Source organism: Micropterus salmoides, unplaced genomic scaffold, assembly GCF_014851395.1.
Source record: "Micropterus salmoides isolate LMB-PRFRI ecotype aquatic unplaced genomic scaffold, ASM1485139v1 Ms_hic_scaffold_8, whole genome shotgun sequence".
In the NCBI taxonomy this organism is placed as follows: Eukaryota; Metazoa; Chordata; class Actinopteri; order Centrarchiformes; family Centrarchidae; genus Micropterus; species Micropterus salmoides.
Window position 1 is genome coordinate 2751944 of NW_024044570.1, and position 21090 is coordinate 2773033.

The following is a 21090-nucleotide window of genomic DNA, read 5'->3' on the forward strand; positions in this document are numbered from 1 at the left end:
CTGGACTGGAGGAGGACCGACCCTGATCAGCGTGTAGCCAGACACGACGGCTTGTAATCAGATCTGTGACCACCAGAGTCTCATGTGGCTGAGCGAAAACGGATCTTATCTGGACACGAGACTCTTGAAAGTGGAAACGGAGCCCGAGTCGCTGCAGCAGACTGAGGCTCAGGCTGTAAATGAATATAAATGTATTTCCTGCTCAGTCGAGGCTCCCCTGGATAAATAAAGTTTAAATAAACAAACCCTCGACCCAGGACCAGCTAACAGAGGCTAATTACCACGAGGTAAATCTTTTCCCTGCGTCCTCAGCAGCCATCTCATTACCGTACGTCAAACCAACACAGGCTAAAGCCAGTTCTTCCCCGTCGAACAGCTCCAGCCGGCCGCGTTCCTGCTCGGACTAATGATGTTCGGAGGCCTCTGCCCAGCGGGAGGGAAAACGTGCTGCTACGATTACACCGGGCATCGAAATAACAGCCCACCAAATGGCGCTGTCAGCCCTCGGGTTTAATTGCCTTGGCACCGGTGCCAACTATCATCACCTGTCACTGCAAACAACGGCTGCATCTGTTTACACGTCTGTCAGAGAGGTGGCTGCAAGGAGGGGGGGGGGGGGCGGCGGCGGAGGGCACGACCTCGGACACAGAAGGTCACATGTCCTCCTGCTTCGGAAGTCTCTGGCTCTGCAGGAGGGGGGAGGGAGGAAGAGGGAGAGGTCCTGGAGAGGCTGGGGAGGGCCTCTTTTCTGTTGATGCTGTAATTGTCAGGGACAAAAGTCAATAAATCCTAATATAACATGCGAAACTATAAAGAAGCTCCAATCAGCTGGGCCCAAACTCAAAGGAGGTCAACTGAGCAATAAAGAAACTAAAGCCTCAGCCTAACACGACAGAACTAACCGGACCAAGCCTTCCATGGATAAGAGGAAACTTATCCAGCAACAGCTTTAAACATTTGATAAACTAAAAAATATCCCAACATAAACAACCCTTCAAAAGAAATGATCTAGAACAGGGCTTCCTAACCTTTCTGGCAGTCCGACCCCTTTTTGAGGTTGAAAATAGAATAAAAAGCACCCGACCTCATTTGTTTCCATTGTCCAATCTAATGAATGGAGACGGGCCCTCAGTTGTGCTGACGGAAGTTTACAGTTGCTTGGATTGTCCAGAGACGGCAACAAACTGCCCCCGACTCAACCTAAAATAGGCCTTAAACCGACCGTCATGAAGACGAAGCCCAGCTGGTGGTGCTGCCAGCGGCGTGTCCTCTTTCTGAGGGTCTCATGTTCCCACACAGATGTCCCTTTCCCCGTCTCCTGCGTGTTTGTACACCTCTCGCCCAGTGCCAGAGCAGGCGCCCTCCGTTTGGCAGATGTTTTTAGCAACAAAAGACACAGACCTGTGAGCTGTGATCAGGTTTCTGCTAAAATGTTATTATTTATTAATTAGCAGCAAACCAAAGATTACAGATCGCTGGCGCTATAATCTATGATTAGATTGACAGGACAGCTGATTCGGTGGTTGCCAAGCAACATAAAAAAACGCTGCGCTTTGCTCTTTTCCAAATTACCGCCACCTGCTGGATTAAACAGTGCAAAATATTTACAGTGTTTCATCACATTTGGACCGTCTGTAGCATTCTCGCGACCCCCCTGGGACCAGGTCCCGACCCCCAGGTTAAGAACCACTGATCTAGAAGGAAAGAATTAGTTTCCAGCTAATCATGAACAAAGCCAAGCCTCCTTTCTCCCCCCCGCTGGTTTGAATGGAGAGCAGTGAAGCAAGTTTTGGTCCAATAAAATACTCCTACTTCCTGTTGGCACCAGCATCTATTGCGCAACCGCGGTTGCAAAAAGTCTCTTGGCTCAGTGTGTTTGTCTGACTCGGATCTGTTTAATCAGCCCACCTGCAGGCTCACCTGCCAAACACCAGTGCAGCGTCGCTGATGGCCGAATAGCTTTTTTAAAATTCGCTGAGAGTTTCTAATCTAACCGATACGGTTACAACTCTCATGTGCGTCATTTATGGGCCTACATGGAAACTTCCATGCAGGCTTTGGTCGGTTCAAACTCTGGCTCACCGCCATGTTCCACTTCCTGGGGGCTTTGGGTCTGACCATGGGGGCAATTCAATTCCCTTACTTGCCATTTCCTTGCTCCTTGCTTGAACCGGAAGTTGTTCTGCTCCGCCATCTTGCAGACCGTCCCAAAGCTCTTATTTGTGCTCAGAGGAGCTATGAAATATTTATGGTTTCAGAGCTCATCATAGAAGCATTTCCAGATGTTTTAGATCGTGTCACATGCATAAAACAGGCGCTCTGTGGTCTCTACATTCACAGTCGTGAAGCGGTATGTTGCTTAAAATGTTGCTGCCGCAAGGAATTGTGGGACGGCATTACCTCCTTTCCGTTGGTAAAGGATGGTCCAGTGTATGTTACGCTAAAGCAGGAAATAAGGAAGCACTGAAGCACCTTTCCTCAACTCATTGAGAATTCAACCAGCTCTTATCACGGTGGCCACTTAAATACTTCCGGGTCGTTTCACTCAGTTAGAAACCTGCGTAAGCAAAAGAGACATTTCGACCGCAGCCCTGGTTTCCTACAAGGAAAAGACGCAAGTGAGGGAAACATGGGTGCAATTAAGAGACTTGAGAAGCACCTCATGAGATTTGTTAACAAGAAGCAAAAATATAACACCAGTCTGATCCTAAAGGACCAAACTACAACCGCTTGTTTGACTCACATTTTGCAGCCACTTAACAGTAGAGTTTTTATAACCTTAAATATGTAAGGCAGCACAGCAGTGGTCGGCAATAGTCGTCCCGCGGGCCAAAGCTGGCCCGCCAGCAATTATATGTGATAGCTGCAAAAAAATATCAACTATGGCGGTTGGTGCTGAAACAGATCTCAGCCATGACAGCAAAAGTTACTCACATAACTTCCTCTTGAGTAGTTGTGCCTACAAAATAAAAGCGCAAGAACGTTTTTGCAGCAGTACTTTATGTCGTGTTTAATTGAGAGCTTTTACTTTGAAAAGTTCTGAAGGAAATTCAAAAGAGACTCTGGCTTGCTTGACACACCTCTGAAAAAGCCGTCAGAAAAGGTGAGATCAGATTCCCCTGAAGGAGAAAAGCAGGACTGTCCTCTGCCTGGAGACACTGGGGACACAAAAATAGGCGTCCATAGGCTGCTGTGGACCGATCGCTGGGACGACATGCTTAATTTCTGATATGTAATATGATCTCTTCACAATCAATTTGTTGAAAAAGGAAGAAAAAAGCAAGTGAGGATCAAACACACAACCCTCAAAATGGGAGTTAATCACACACAGTAAACTTGGGGATGTTAATGGTCATTTGAAGATGTTCTGGCTCGACATCTAATGACTTGAAAAATATTTGGCCCGTTGCCAGGCTTATTAGCGACCCCTGCATTACAATATGTGTCGGGCAAATCAAAACACAAGATGTTCTCTGTGACTCAGGTTGTCAGTGACCTCTTTAACATACAAAGCTGAAACACGTCTGCAACCAAACCTGAGAAACCCCAGACTCTCTGCTTATTATATTCTGACCCCCCACCCGTCCACCAGAAGTGGCCTCTGACAGGAGCAGCTGGCCCCCCCCCCACCACCACCACCACCAGATTGATGAAATTTTCATAACCGCCTTTCCCCAAGTCATAGTTCACCTTCAACATAATTAATGAGCAGCTCCAGAGATCCTTGAGCTGACAATATGCTCGCTGTGGGGTGAGCACGTTAACCATGGACTGACTTTATATGTTGTTAAAGCTGCTGCGTCTCTGATTCACACTGTAACACCGTGATAAAACAATAATCGAAGCATGTTTTCTGCATTTAACGACAGTGATTTATTTATTTTTATTATTTTAAATTAACTAATTAATTTATTGTAATTTTTTTTGTCTATTAATATACACACACGTTTACGGATTTATCTATTTATTTTATTTTAATTTTTTAATATATTATAATAACACACACACACATGCTTACTGTTTTCTTCATTTATTTTAATCTAATATATTATTTTCTTTTTCTAATACACACACATACGCTCATTGTTTAAATTATTTACTTTATTATTAATATTTATTTTTATGGAATTTTTATATTTTATATCTTTTTTATTATTAATTTTTTTTATTTATTAACACACACAAACACAACTTTTACTGTTTTATTTCCTTATTTAATGAAATGTATGAAATTAATTGTCCTTCTGTAATTTCTATGTAGCTTTGGCAATATTGTATGTGCTATACATCCATGCCAATAAAGCTAACTTGAATTTGACAGCACATTTATAACAGAAAGCCTGTGGGGCATGCAGGTTGACGCCTGGACCAGTGCTAGCACAAGCTAGCCTGGCTAACTTGGTGGGTCCTGTGATTCTTGTTCAACAGTTTCCTCCTCCAGGCAGATACTGATCCTGCTGCGAGGTCCAGGTTTTGTTGCATCTCCATAAATCATGAAACTCCCATTGGTCTACACACACACACACACACACACACACACACACACACACTCTCTCTCCTACACACTGTCTACACACAGGGATGCTAGAAAACACACTCCTACGTAAGACGAGCAGCCGCTCCATCACTCAGGAGTGAGAAGCGACTCTCACACGAGGGTCGTCTAATCGTTCCTGCAGTCTGGAGGGAAGAGTCGCCCTGAACGCCAGCGGTGGAGACGGAGACAGGATCCCATCCCGACTGCTGAGACCTGGATCAGGAAGAGATTAAAACTAAAACTCTGACATAAACTGTTTTAAAGTGACCCTGTGGAGATGGATTTATTTCCTTCTTTAAAAAACGTCTCATGTCCTTTAAAGTACTGCACCCTGAGTTTACTGTCCTCCTCCTGACCTGCTACGTTTCTTGGTGTGTACAAGCTCGTAGCTCTGTAGCGCCAACCAGTGTCCAAAACCTCCGCAGGGAGCCTTTAAAGTTAATGGCAAAATTACAGGGTCAAAGGAAGCGAGGAATTAATGTTAGAAAAACATTACTCTAAACAGTATTTCACTCACATACGCCCCCTGTATTTACGGACACTAAATTCCTCCTGGTGAAATTTTCTGCACCATTTTATAGTAGAAATGTTTTTATTTCTACTATAAAAGGAAACACAAAATTCAGGTAGCAGGTGAAAATTCAAACCCATGTATGTGTATGTATGTGTGGCCCTGCGATGGACTGGCGACCTGTCCAGGGTGTCAAATACAATTTTAAACATACCTTGTTAAAAAAAATAGAAATGGATCAATATGTGGTGGCGTGGATGATTATGGGAAACACCATAGGCCTAACGTTTCTTCACGCCACCGGCTGATACAAAAAAATAAAGCAAGTAAATTCCAACTTTTGAACAGCTGTTTTTCTGCACAGCCGGTTTATAAGAGCAGTTACAAAACGTTAACGCCGCTCTCTCTTCAGACGAGTCCAAGCATCAGCGGCAGCAGCTGCCGGAGTTTCTTTCTGTAAGTTTCACGTCGCTGTGCTGCTTCTGCAGATGCTTCAATAAATCAGATGTTGAAAGCTTTTTGCTGCTCGCACAGAGTTTACAATAGACGACAATGATCTTTGCATCTTGACACAATAATGGCAAAACTTACACAACTTATGGTGCGTTCAGTAACGCAGCGTTACTCGGATTAGTAACTGTAATAATATTACTGTTTTGGAAAGGTAATTAGTTACACTACTAGATACTGGGAAAAGCAGGACGTAACCTTTTTAAATGTGACTGTGGCTCCTTTTCACCTCGATGAGAAATGAATTCACTTTAATTCAGTAATAAACTCCTGGACTTTAAAAGCTCATGTGTTTCAGCAGCTTTTCTGCTCATGTTCAAAACTTTCTGCGCGTTCAGAATCTCTCCCGCATATCTCTGTGTTCTCTGATATTTTGAGAATAATGTTGTAATATTTTGAGAAAAGAAGTCTTAATATTGCGAGAATTAAAAAATATTTCCTGGATGCCCAGGCCTAACGTGGCACTGCACGAGGAGTTAATAAATGAGCAAAACCTACTAAATGAAACAGCTGAACCTGAAATCAGTATCACACTAACGGTAAGTAAGTAACAGTATACTTTATATTTAATGGCATAATGTTATACTAATACTAATACTATTTCCTCCTCCAGGTTGTGGACAGCGTCTCTGCAATAGACAGATGTAGATTTATTCAGAGTCAGGATGCCATCTGAGAGCAACACGTTCCCCTTGTTCTGTTTTATTAAAGTTATTGTTGTAAATATTGTTCAGTAATCTTCTTTACATAAAGTGTGGCGTGGGTTGTGTGGGTGCTGCTGCTGTATCGTGGATCCATTCCTGGTTCCAAAACCACAAGTCGAACACTCCACAAGCCGCAGTGCACCAGTAGAGTTGAATTACATTTCATTTTTTGGGACAACACAGAGGTTTCTTCTATATTTACACTGCATTGCAGGTTTTGTTATTGTGCAAATTGTATTTGTTAGTTAACATTTCTTGGTGCAAGTTATTTTTCAGAACGTTTTTAACAAATGCTTTAAAAAGTGGTGCCTACATGTCCCCAGCGTCCCCAGAGTTAATGAGCCTCCCTACAGGCTGAGCTACTCCATGCTTCACCTCCACTCTTCTCCTGCGCTCTCTCTCTCCCTCGGCCCTGTCACTTTGTCCCTCGCTAACTGCCTGGCAGGGGCCACGGATCTCCTTTAGATATGCCAGTTAGCTGATAGCTGATAGGCCTCATCCGGGACGGTGACGAGTCGGCCTACAGACGGGAGGTTGGTCAGCTGGTTCTCTCTGGAGATGACCGTGGACTTCAGGAGGAGCCCACATGCACTTCCTGCTGATCCAGTTCTACACAGCCATCATCCAGTCTGTCCTCTGCACCTCCATCACTGTCTGGTTTGGATCTGCCACCAAAAAGGACAGGAGCAGACTACAACGGACAGTCAGGACTGCAGAAAACCTGCCCTCCATTCAGGACTTATACGTTTCCAGAGGCAGGAAACATCACTGCAGATCCATCTCACCCCGGACACAACCTGTTCCAGCTCCTCCCCTCTGGTAGGCGCTACAGAGCACTGTACGCCAAAACCAACAGACTCAGAAGCAGTTTCTTCCCACAAGCCATCACTCTGATGAACAGCTGATTTCTGACTCACAGTGTCAGGAACAATTCCTGTGCAATAACCCAGTAACTCTGCCTCTAATCAGCACCTGTTCACTGGTTTCCACTTATTATCTATTCACCATTCTCTATTTCAGAGCTGCTCATACTGTTATATTGTATATTTTATATACTGTATATCAAATCCACCTGCTTCAAGTACATAACGCTGCACATAATATTTATTTATTGTATTGTATTTATGTTTTTGTTTATAGTGGGTACATATGTGTTCTCTATACTGTTGTAGTGCTTTACATAAAACATAAAAGCAACAAAGGGAAATTGAATAAATAAAACACATTATAAAAACAGGGTAAAAGTAAGCACATCGTGAGCAATGCACAATCCTGAGTCAAATTCCTGGTATGTGTACATATACGGGTTGTATGCCAGATTACCAGGCCATCCCTGGTGAACACTGACGGACAACCAAGAAATAATGAGCAAGCCGAGTTAGAATGACAGACAACCATTTTATACACACAGGACAGGCGAGGATAATAAGACACAGCTGATCTTAATTAGGGGAACAGGACAGGTGCAAACAATCAACCTAAAAAAACTCAAGGACAGGAAGTAGAAGTGGCACAAAAGCACTGGTGGCAGACAAAGTAGGAGGTAAAACATGAAACATGAACAAATCCCTCAATCCCTGATGTGTTCGTCTGGTGACAGTCGGCTGATTTTGTTTAATAAGCCTGAGAGCTGCTGTTTGTTATTGAGTTTGCAAAGGTTAAAATCTTCCCCTTGTCCTGCTCCGTGGAGTTTAAACGCCGTCACACTGACTCCGCTGGTTCCACGTCTCTATCGTCACATTCACAGAGAGAGGAGGGAGGAAGACGCTGCGCTCCTCAGACATGTTAACCAACTGCCACCTAGTGTCACATCTGGGACAATCCCTTCAAAACAAACACCCTGAGGACCGAGTTCAGCTCCACACTGCACAGGACAGGAGAGCAGAAACATTTATTATACATGCTCAGCTGCCAGAATACTTTCAGATGCCAGATGTGGTAACATTATTCAGGATTTCATTGGAAAGAATAGTAAAGATCAGAGGAAAGCTTGCACAGCAGAAATGCAGACTCATAAATGGGGTGAACAAAATATTTGATAGTAATGCAGAGACAAATTTATAAATGCTCACTTGCCAGTTTGTTCGTTACCAGATTGGTTTTATTTAAAATACTTTACCTTGGAGCAGGAACATGATTCAGGATTACAGAAAAACAAAAAATAACAAAGATCACAGAAAAGCTTGAAAAAATAAAATGTAAACAAACACTCGCAGTTTATTAAATATCTGAAAGGAAGTCAGAATGAAGCTGTTTTACAGACGTGTTGATTCAGAATCAGAAGGACTTTCTTGATGCAGATTTACAGTTGTTAATCAAGGCATTAAAGAAAATAGAAATTATAATAAAAAATTGGCAAGTGTGGAAATGTGGACAGTATTTTACAGTATGTGACAGAGTTTAATGAATAAATAGTACTGATAAGGTTGAGAGCTGTAATTGATCAAAATCCTTAAAAATTGCGTTCAGCTGCAGGATCATTCTGGAGACTGTAGTTCTGTTGAAAATTTTACTAAAAGGTTTCTAATATTTTGTCCACCCTCTCACTGATATAAAATGGGTGAACAAAATATTTTAACACTTCAAACGCTTCAAAGATTTATTCGTCACAAATTCATATTTTCAATTCATGCAGTGAAATGTTGGCGTGATGTATAAACATGGATATAATCTGTATGTTTATTTATATTATCCTGAATTGCTGTACTCTGACTTGAGTAAAATGTTTAATGCAGGATGTTTACAGCATTTTTACTCGGTGGTGTTACCACTTTGACTTAAAGATCCGTTCCTGATGATAATAATGATTCTGTTTTCGTGTCCAACGTTGATGGTCATCTAAACCATCAACCTGCCTCTTAGACTAGGCTGCTTAAAGATGTTCTACCCTTAGTCAGCACCTCTATACTAGATATGATCAATCTATCTTTATCAACAGGCTATGTACCACAGTACTTTAAAGTAGCTGTAATTAAACCTCTTCTGAAAAAGCCCAAACTTGATCCGGATGTTTTAGCCAACTATAGACCTATATCTAACCTTCCATTTCTCTCTAAGGTTCTGGAGAAAGCAGTTGCTAAACAGCTGTGTGACTTTCTACAGAGCAATAGTTTATTTGAGGATTTTCAGTCAGGATTTAGAGCTCATCATAGCACAGAGACAACACTGGTGAAAATTACTAATGACCTCCTTATTGCATCAGACAAAGGACTTGTCTCTGTTCTGGTTTTATTAGATCTTAGTGCTGCATTTGATACCATTGACCATCAGATCCTATTGCAGAGACTGGAATATTTCATTGGCATTAAAGGAACCGCTCTAAGCTGGTTTAAGTCCTATTTATCAGATCGATTTCAGTTTGTACATGTTAACGATGAGTCCTCCATGCACGCCAAAGTTACTCATGGAGTTCCTCAAGGATCTGTCCTTGGACCAATCCTCTTCACTTTATAAATGCTTCCTTTAGGCAATATTATCAGGAAACATTCCAGAAGCTTTCATTGTTATGCAGATGATACTCAGTTATATCTATCGATCAAGCCAGATGAAACTCATCAGTTAGCTAAACTTCAAATGTGCCTTCAGGATGTTAAAACCTGGATGACCTGTAATTTTCTAATGTTAAACTCAGATAAAACTGAAGTTATTGCTCTGGGGCCTAAGCACCTCCGTGACGCATTATCTAAAGATATAGTTTCCCTGGATGGCATTGCCCTGGCCTCCAGCACCACTGTGAGGAATCTTGGAGTTATCTTTGATCAGGACATGTCGTTTAAGTCCCACATTAAGCAAATTTCAAGGACCGCCTTTTTTCACCTACGTAATATTGCGAAAATCAGGAACATCCTGTCTAAAAATGATGCAGAAAAACTAGTCCATGCGTTTGTTACTTCTAGGCTGGATTACTGCAATTCCTTATTATCAGGCTGCTCGAAAAAGTCCGTTAAGACTCTTCAGCTGATCCAGAATGCTGCAGCACGTGTTCTGACAGGAACCAGGAAAAGAGATCACATTTCTCCTGTTTTAGCTTCTCTGCATTGGCTTCCAGTAAAATCCAGAATATAATTTAAAATCATTCTTCTTACCTACAAAGCTCTTAATGGTCAGGCACCATCTTATCTTAAAGAGCTCATAGTACCTTACTACCCCACCAGAGCACTGCGCTCCCAGAATGCAGGGTTACTTGTGGTTCCTAGAGTCTCCAAAAGTAGACTAGGAGCCAGAGCGTTCAGCTATCAAGCTCCTCTCCTGTGGAACCAGGTTCCAGTTTGGGTTCAGGAGGCAGACACCATCTCCACATTTAAGAGTAGGCTTAAGACTTTCCTCTTTGATAAAGCTTATAGTTAGAGCTGGCTCAGGTGAGTCCTGAACCATCCCTTAGTTATGCTGCTATAGGCCTAGACTGCCGGGGGATTTCCCATGATGCACTGAGCTCCTCTCTCCTCTACTTTCTCTCCCTCTGTATGCAACCTCATCCCATTATTGCATGTTACTAACACAACTTCTCCCCTTTCTGGTAGTCTTGTGCTTTCTCGTCCCTCTCCTCTCTCCTCCTATCACTTCCTGCAGGTGTTTCTGGCTCTGGAGCTGTGGAGTCTGGATCTGTGGTTGCGGGTCACCTGCTGCCCCCGTGTTCCTGCTCGACACCCTCTGCTGCAACGACTATTTTTGCTAGTCTTATTGTTATTATTGTTATTATAATCATTAACATTATGATGGTTACCATTAACACTATTATAAATATCTGTACCATTTTTCATTTAGTTTATAGCAACATTACCTTCACTGTGTGTACCTCTGTGTGGATATTGTGTAGGCTGCCTCCCTCCCCTCTCTCTCTCCTTACATCTCTCTCTCCTTACATCTCTCTCTCTCTCTCCTTACATCTCTCTCTCTCACCCCAACCGGTCGAGGCAGATGGCCGCCCACCCTGAGCCATGGTTCTGCTCGAGGTTTCTGCCTCTTAAAAGGAAGTTTTTCCTTGCCTCTGTCGCCTAGTGCTGCTCTTGGTGGGAACTGTTGGGCTTCTGTAAATAACATCACAGAGTACGGTCTAGACCTGCTCTTTTATGAAAAGCGCTGTGAGATAACTGTTGTTGTGATTTGGCGCTATATAAATAAAATTGAATAGAAAAAAAAATTGAACTCAGCAAGCAGCCGCATTTCAGTGAAATATGACATTTCTTTAGCCATAAAATGTTAGATAATATTAAAATGAAAGGCTCTTGGTTTGTCACTAGAAGACACACACTGTCAGTTATAATCTTAAATCTTGTTCCATCCTGAATCTTCACAGGGACATTAGTGCAAATCTAACATATTTCAAATGGAGTTTGGCATAACTTTTTGTTTTAAGACTTACAGAAACTCTGCTTGGGATTATAATTAGTTTCTCTCTCATGTCTCCTGATTGGCTCCAAACTTGTAGCGCAGGTACGTCCTGGTGTTAAACTGAGATTTAAGGTGAAGCTCAGAGAAACTTCTCCTCCTTTTAGCAGATGAATGTGAAAACAAACTCTTGCACAAACATAAGTCTGCACAGTGAAGCTCAAACAGGTGAACACAGTGAAGTGACTTTAAGTAAAAGGTCCTTCCAGTACTGTTAAATTGTGGACGACTGTTAGCAACTGTGGATAGTAACTAAGTACATTTACTCGAGTTCTGCACTTAAGTACAAATCAGAGGTACTTGTACTTTACTTTTCATGCCACTTTCTCCTTCTCCGTCTCAGAGGGAGATGTTGTACTTTTTACTTCACTACATTTATCTGACAGCTTCAATTACTTTACAAAGTCAGATTTTTACACATGAAGAGTTTATAAAAGATGATGTTTTGTTATAAATTAAACCCCAACAGTTTATACAAGTACAGATAGTACACTCAGTGATTGACAGAAATTAGATTATTTTGAACATTTAAATCATTTTTTCATACATTTCATGTGAAGATTTTAATAAATTATTTTTAATCATTTTGAGGTTTGGACTGACAAAAGCATTGTGAAGGAGTCACTTTGGGCTCTGGGTAACTGCGACAACATTTCTCACTATTTTCAGAATTTTTACAATTGATTAATGTAGAGAAAAATCAATTAATTGCAGTCTGATACAAAATAGTTCAACCTCCACCAACTACAGCAGTAAAATCCTGGTTTAACATTAATGCATGAGTCATAATAATAATATTCTAATGACAGTTACAGGGGACATTTTTCAGTACTTTTACTTTGTTCTTTAAGTATATTTTCTTGATTATATGGACATATATTTATATTATAAGTAACATTTTCAATGCAGCACTATATAGGTATTAGTACTTTTACTTAAATAAATGTGTAGACTCTTAACCCTTAGTTGCCAGAGGCGTGCGACCTCTGACATATATAGCAGTTGTATGTCGCTTTGGATAAAAGCGTCAACTAAATATCAAAATTTAAAAGACCTGAATACTTCCTCCATCGTTGTCTGTCGGATGTTATATCATCTCACGACAGGTCTGAACTATTCTGATTTTTGTTTTAAATAAAAACCCAAGATGGAGGGTGTTTGAGGGGAAATCTGCTTATATTACAATACGGGGCTGAGATGAAGGTAGAAAGAGCCTCCATGCTCGCCTGATCGTGCACTTGACAGCTGTTGCACGGAGGTGGGCACGGCCTGTTGAGCAAAAGGTCGGCAGGCATCATAGATTCAACGACAGGCTGACTCTCTGACAATCTGCTGACAAGACGCACATTTCGCTCCATCGCCGGCCGGGCCGCCGGCTCATACAGCACCATCCCAGCCTAAAGAGACGTGGGGAGGGGTCAAAGGTCACGGCTGGGAGAAGCAGCAGTGATGGGAGACTGTCACGGCCCAGCGAGCGCTACGTAGCAAAACCATGAGCCTGACATGCAGGTTGAACTCATTCTGTCCAGCCAGCACAGTCATCTCAAGCTGCTAAATTAGACCCATTGCCAATTCATGAAAGGCAGACATCTGACAGCGTGCCTGTCAGATTCCCCAGGATGTATGTGTACCAGTGAGCCGTCGCACCGCCACGCTGCTCATAAATAGGCCTACATGCAAAGTCAGGGCAGACACAAGTCCTCAAATTGGCCCAAGTCCCTTCAGACAGGTTGTCCTGGGGGAAAGATGATGTAAAGCAGCTGAAATGGAGCTGATGGATGTACACAGGAGACGTATGAGGGAGAAACGTGATGGAAATTTACATGAAAATACAGGAACAAGTAAAAAAATAAAAAATAGAGGTTAGAGTCACACGTTCACTCACATCTAAAGCTTACGTTGTGTTTTCCAGTTACGTCTGAGTGTGATAAAGAATCTGTGGAGTGAAAGCAGGTGGCGGAGGGACATCGGGGCTCAGATTGGGGCTGTGAGGATACACTTAGCTCACGAGACGAGACGATGCACGAGAGCAAGACGAGAAGATATTTTAACTCCATTTTGAAGAAATATTCAGTGCTGAAATATATATGACATTTTGAGCCATAAACACTTAAATTCCTGCATTCTGGGGAACTTTTCTGCACCAATTTATGGTGGAAATGTTTTTAATTATATAAAGGGAAACAAAATTCAGCTGGCTGGTGACAATTCAAAATAAGAAAGTATAACTGAATATAATGCAGTAATCAGCAGGTGGTTTTTTAAGCTTAAGTTACTTTTTTTGGGATAATGCACAACCCCCGAGCAGGGACTTTTTGGGGGGTAAAATAAAACCCTTGAACTAAATATAGACCCTGGTCCCTTCGGTGGAAACGCATTGAGTTCCTCTAAAGGTTCCCAGTTCTGGGGTATAGTTCCTTTAGTGGAAACACAGCTTCTTCTATAGCCTATTTAAATTGCATTGTTTTCTTATTGTGCAAATAAACCTTTATGGAAGAGGATTCGGGCATATGTGAAAAAGTGAATTTGAGATCTGAGTTTAATCTCAGAATTCAGAAAAGTCTGAATTAAAAGTCTGAGTTCTGAGATAAAAGCCAGAATTCTAACTTTAATTTTACGTAAGAATTTTATTTGAGTTGTGAGTTTAAACTTCGTCTTTATTTCTCAGAATTCTGACTTTAAATTCAGAACTCAAATAATGTTTTCACGTGTGACCATAATCCTCTTTAGTAGTTAATTAATTTCTCGTTGCAAGCTATTTTCAGAGCGTTTTAGCAAATGATGCTTTCAGAAAATGATGGGAACATGTCCCCAGCGTCTCCGGTGTAAATTGCACCTATGAGTGAAAGCCAGTAGTTTCTGGAAAATGTAGTGTATAACATATGTGCATTTGACCATTACAGTTTAAAAATACATATTGAGCAAGTAAAAAGCACCAACAGTAGCAACGACCTTTAATTTCAGAGAAGACTTCATTTCCCAGAAATCTCCTCATATGCTGCACATGCGCAGTACCGTCATAACGACATGACGAACGGTTATGTTTTCACTAGCAACCGTCACTCTGGACTGAATAAAGTCGTTGTAAAAGGTAAGAAATGTGCAAAAAGTGAGCATGAAAATCGTGTAAACATGTTTTTGTTAATACAGACAGATACATGCGTCAATTCTGTTGAATATTATCATAGAAGAAACAGTTAGCCTTGTGTAGCTAGCTGAGCTAACGTTAGCTACAGTAAGTTAAACTCGAATGAATTGATTTGATTAAAAACAACGACAAACACAAAACCTCTCGAGTTTATTTTACCACACACACATTTCTAACCGTCGGGGATACGTTTACTTATGCTACGCCCAGATGTTTGAATTATTTTATTTATCTAAGATGATTTTTAAATCAGTGAAGAGGATGTGACGCCAAACTGCGTTTAAATTCTGGCAGCTTTCTAGTTAACTGGTAAAGACGATGTTAGTAAGTCCTTCAGACACCGGGCCCCAAACTGAAGAAGAACCGTAAAAAGCCTCTTTTCAGTTCGGCAAATATCCAACACAGCAAGCAGCACGCATTCCAGTGAAATTTCACATCTTTAGGAATATTTTAGATGGAGTATTAAATCTGACTGCGATGTTAGCGGAACGAATCTTTCGTAATAAATTTTTAGGTAATATTAAAATGAAAGGCTCTTGGTTTGTCATTTGTATGCCGAATCCATTAGAAGACGAAGCTGTCAGTTATAATCCTAAATGTTGTTCTGTCCTGTTTGTTTTTTTATTTCCACACAGACATTTGTGTAAATCTAACAGATTTTTGATGGAGTTTGGCATAACTTTTCTTCTCCATGCGTAACGTTTTGTATTAATTTAATTAGGGCTAGATACAGACCCAGTGTTTGGCATAAAGTGGCTGAAAAGGTGATGAGACAGTAGTAATACTAATGAAATCATAGAAAATACTGTAATATTCTACATGGGACCACTTTGCATAACGAGTTCTTTTTACTGTTTGCTGATAGTACATGTGTACTTTCCACCAGAGATAGTTTATAAATAATGTTATAATATAGTAGGTCTAGACCCAGTGTTTGGCTGATGGTGACGGTGAATATAAATGTTGAATGTTTCAGGTTGAAATATGTCCACTCTGCTTGATGAGACAGCAGCAGATGTGCCGGTCAGAGACCTCACAGTGACCCTGTCCCGGATTGCAGCCGGTCCACAAGGTCTGTCAGGCTGCGCGTCCTAACAGAAGATATAAACACAGTAACTACATGTGCTGTGTAGTTAAACTAATTGCTGAATTGTGCTGCAATGAAATAAATGACTTACATCTGATGTGACTGTAAGTCTCGTATGAAGACAAAGGGAGACAATATGAATGGAGTTTAGTTCAGCCTCAGGATAATCACATTGCACAAGCAACCTTATGAACTTTTACCCTGCTGCATTTGTGTGCTTTTTTAAGTGTATTCTGTTCAGTAGATCTTTCTCTTCTCTGTTACTTGTAGCTTCTGTGCACACGTGAATTTTGTGTTTTAATCTTAGAATTTCAGTTTGTTTACTTACAGCTTCGTGCTTGAAAATTATGTTTTATTTTATGGCGACAGATCCATCAGTCTTTCAAAATGCTCGGACGCGACAGGACATCTCGCGGGTGTCCAGGGAGGAGCTGGAGGACCGGTTCCTGCGCCTCCATGAGGAGACGCTGCACCTCAAAGGACACATTCACAAACAGGACGACAAGATCAAGAAGTGAGACGCACACACGCATGAGTTGCAACATCTTCATCTTCGTCATTTGAAATACTGTTAATGGGTTGAGACACATCTCTCAAGTGCTCGGAGCAAAATAAGACTTTCTTATGATTTGGTCAGTTTTCAAGATTTTCGACCTTTAAAAACATTTAGGATTTAAAAGATTATATTTAAGAAAAGTTGTATAAACAGCTTGTTTTGTTTGACCAACAGTCTGAAACCCAAAGATATCCAGTTTACAAAGATCTGACACATCGCATTTCAAACTTTTTGCTTTAAAAACAATTAATTAATCAATCATCCAAATGATGGTATATTTATTTCTAGTTTGAACTGCCTTTTTCCGCTTATAAGGTTACTCCAGAGATACATTTTTAAATTCTTTTATTTTAACAATATTTTTATTGAATTTTAAATATATGTCAGACATTCAAATATACAATGATATTAACAGTTAAACAATAAAATATTCGCTCTTGGTTTCACAGAAGAAACATGACATTTCTCATACTTTATATAATTACAAAGAAAAACAAAAACAACAGAAAAAGAACATAAAAGTCAATACAGAAAACTCCGCAGGTTCAAGATGACTTTGCTCCACAGAGATTTATTATTGCACTTCCATGAAGTTGGGGATTCACAAAAGACACACTTAAAAACACGATGGATCATTCGAGATCCAACTCCAAAAACACAGGATCCTACATCTCCCACATTGCAGCTTAATTAGATGGCTTCAAATTGGCCACAACTCCGCTTTGCAACACCGGCTGTCGTTAAAATCACTATGACAAACTTCTTCCAGAGCCTCCGGAGACGTTTTCACAGGCTGTGTAAAAACCTTCATCACGAGAAAACTGTTTTCTCATGACTTTTAATCCTCACCTGTCCGCCTCCACCCTTCAGGCTGGCCACAAAGCTGATGAGGCTGGTGAAGGACCGAGGTCGTATGGAGCAGCTGGCGGTGGGGGGAGGCCAGCCGGTCTCCAGGGTACGTGACGTGGAGATGGAAGAGATGATAGAGGAGCTCCATGAGAAAGTCCGGGGTCTGCAGGCCGAGAACGAGGGACTGAAACAGCGCCTCCTCGTGGCCAAGCAGCAGCTCATCAACTCTCAGAGCAGGAGGCCGACGCCGTACGGCCACGTCCAGTCACGGGTCAGCTCTGGCTTGAAGAAGCTGCGAGATGACGCGTCCTCTCCCTCCCAAACACGACCAAAAAGTTCGTCCCAGATATTCATATGTAAAGGTTTTAGATGATCACTGTAATGATGTACGTAGGTTTGTTCTTGCACACAAGTTCACCACAAAATGAAAAAGAATCTAATCACCATGTCGGCAGAACTCCCGACAGTCTGTCGCCCCTGTGACTCCATCACAGCCTCCGGCCAGGTCTTGGTTGAGAAGTCCAAGACAAAACACTGAGATGTATGAAAGGATGCTGCTTTCTATACACTTTTACCTCAGCATGTGTGTAGGAGAACTTGTAGAACAGATAACATGTTTATCAGAATAAATCTTATTATGTAAAACATGTTTTAAAATAAATTTAATCCAGTTTTAACAGACGGGTACATTGATCACACTGACATATTCGCTGAGGCAAAACCACCAGCCTAAGTCACGTGACATTAATTTCACTTTACTTAATCTTCATTAAATTCTCACCTTTGAGCAGCTGCCGTCATCGGGCCAACCGGGGGTCGCCAAAGTAAGAGCGGGCTGTGGCGTCCGGTTGATCCCTTCTTGCTTGCTGGGCACGATATGCACCAAAATTCTACTTTTACAAATTCACATGTTGTGATTGATGTGATGGTAATGAAGTAATCATGGAAATCTGTATCATTTTCGTTCTTTTCATGTTCAAATGACCCTTCGCTAAGCCACGTCCCGAATACACAGCTGGCCAATCACAGCGCAGTATAGGACTCGCCCTAACTGAGGTCTGACACTTTCATGGCTGCGCTCCATTGACTCGTCGTTTTCTAGCTTTTTTCAGCTGTATTTTTCCAAGATCTGGTCAAACGCTGTTCCTGCGGCATCTAGTAAAAGTTACAGTCGCTACCCAGAGAGGCTGAAAGGAAAAGGACGATTTATTCTCTTTCCAAAACCTAAAATAAATCCAAAAATGTTGTGGATTGTCATGATTGTTCCTAATGTAATGTTAGTTAGCTTCCTACTGAATGTAACGTAATAAAACCATACTGTTCTCCTTTTAAAGGCCGTAATAATGAAATAATGAGCTGATCCTTAATATCTTTTGTCTTTTGTCTCAGTCGTTGGGGGATGTACTGTGTGATCGGTAGGCTTTAGCTTCTATCTTTCATTTTTTTCATGTTTCAAGTCCGTCTGGCTCAGTCCGAGTCCGTCTGATCCAAAAAACAAGCTTGTTTTACTTACTTTTGATTTCATGCTCAAGGCAAAAACAGGAAATGGAAAAAAAAAAGGCCACAGACTGAAATAGATTTTGAAATTTAAAATGTGTCTGATTTGTGTAACTACTAAGAAACTCTCTTCTTTGTGTCTCTCACGTCCTCCTATTTGTCCCGAAAAAAATCAGACAAGAGTTTTTCTTAGTTATTGTCTAGTAAAATAAAATAGAATATCTTTATTATCTTTTCAACAGTACAACGAAATTAAGTGCACATAAGAAAACACGTAAGAAAACATAAAAACACAACAGACCTAGTCAGACATCCATAAAGCAATATTACACAGGCCCTTTAAAACATTAAATACCGATCTTTGTGAAACAGTCAGTGCGCTGTGGGTACACAGATTCATTTGCTGATTCGCTGATTGTTTTTCCTTCACCTCTTACCGAGCTACGTTACAGCTAATATCTCTCATGGATAGAACCACCACTGCAGTAATGTCTTGTGTGGACAAACTCTTTTGTCTCCTGCAGGTACCAGGAGTTTGGAGGGAGGTGGGAGACCCCCGACCGGCCTCTTACCTCGATTCGGACACAGCCTGCTGGAGGAGGCGAGAGCCGAGATCCGCAACCTGTGAGTGCTGCGCGTCATCGCCCGGCGTCCGTCCATCAGACACGACCAATAGAGAGCCAGCACTTTTAAATCAGCTGGTTTAAACATCACATGTAGTAATAATAATAATAATAATAACTCTATTTGTAGAGCACTTATCAAACAGAGTAAAAAATGCTTTCACAGCAGATAAAAACATTTAAAATCATAACGGTTAGAAAGTCAACAACAAAATAAGCCATAGCATGCATAAAATTAAAATGAAATTACAACAATAAGAGGGCTAGCCTATCAGATACCGACTCCGATTTCCTGATGTCGTCAGGCAGATAATTCCAGAGCCTTGGGGCCCTTAACCGCAAAGGCTCTATCTCCTCTAGACTCTGGACTCTGGACTCAGGGATCCTACCGGAGGCTCTCGGGCTGCGCACAGGATCTTAAGGGGTTAAAAGGTCATGGATATATTCTGGAGCCAGGCCATTAAGAGCTTTAAAAGTAATCAATAAGAGCTTATAATCAATCCTAAAACAGAGAGGGAGCCAAAAGAGATCTAAATCGGAGTGATGTGGTTGTACTTCCTAGTTTGGGTTAATAAACTAGCAGCTGAGTTTTTTTTATTTAGACATGTCTGTTGCAGTAGTCTAGGCGAGACGAAATATAAGCATGTATAACAGTTTCTGCATCTCTGGCATTTTAGATTTAAGGTTTTATTCTTGCGATATTTCTAAGGTGATCAAAGCCAAAATAGAAAACAAAATAGGTCCGAGGATTGATCCTTGGGGCGCACCGTAATAAACAGGAGAAAAGGTGGATTTAAAGTTATTGATAGACACACAGGACTTCCTGTTTGACAAATACGAGGCAAACCAGTACAATGCTGTGCCAGAGACGCCCACCCAGCGTCTCAGCCTATCTAACAAGATCTAACCTGAAGCAAGAGTTCTTCTCTCCTGCACGTTGTGTTTAGACATGACACAGATTAACCACGGTGGTGAATAACAGGGCTCCAGCTAACAATAACTTTCAGTGCTGATTAATCTGTCATTATTTTCTCGATGAATGGATTAGTTGCTTGGTCTATAAAATGGTGAACGATGTCGTGTTTCCCAAAGCCCGAGGCGACGTCCTAACAACCCAAAGAGATTCAGTTTACTGTCACAGAAACCAGAAAATATTCACATTGAAGAAGCTGGAATCAGAGAAATTAGTTTTTTCTTCATAAAAGGACTCAAACCGCCGAATCCATCATTAAAATAGTTGGCTATTATTTGATTAATTGCTGAAGCTCCACTGAATAATCAAGAAAACTCTTTGTAGTTTTGATCCATATTTTACCGCGATCACCAAAGTCTGTAACCTCTGACCCTGAGAGTTGTGCTTAAATCTGTCTCGTTTATATTCTCTGAAAGTCGGAGGATGTTTATCTCAAATTAAAGGGTCATTCTCCTGCAACTCTTTACAGACTTCTTTACTCCGGATCATTTATCAAAATAAAACACTGTTAGTTTCCGTAACAGTAGTGCAAGGGATTACAATTTGAACTTCAGCTATAGGGAATATGTCTGGTGATGGGCGGCAATGGAGCAGTGGATAAGACACATGCCTTTGGTGTGACAGACCCGGGTTTGAGACACTTAACCCCTCGTTGCTCCAGAGGCGTGCGACCTCTGACATGTATAGCGATTGTAAGTCACTTTGGA

At 41.3% G+C, this 21090-nt stretch overlaps 1 protein-coding gene across 1 annotated transcript in view; it reads left to right on the forward strand.

Moving 5' to 3' along the window:
* The first annotated feature begins 14656 nt into the window (after window positions 1–14656).
* Window positions 14657–21090, forward strand: part of rpgrip1l (RPGRIP1 like) — a 36125-nt gene continuing 29691 nt past the window's right edge. Inside the window, exons 1-5 of the mRNA XM_038706538.1 lie at window positions 14657–14741; window positions 15775–15870; window positions 16255–16399; window positions 17312–17625; window positions 19312–19411. Of these exons, the coding sequence (XP_038562466.1) occupies window positions 15783–15870; window positions 16255–16399; window positions 17312–17625; window positions 19312–19411 (647 nt within the window). The 5' untranslated portion in view covers window positions 14657–14741; window positions 15775–15782. The remainder of the gene's footprint in view (window positions 14742–15774; window positions 15871–16254; window positions 16400–17311; window positions 17626–19311; window positions 19412–21090) is intronic.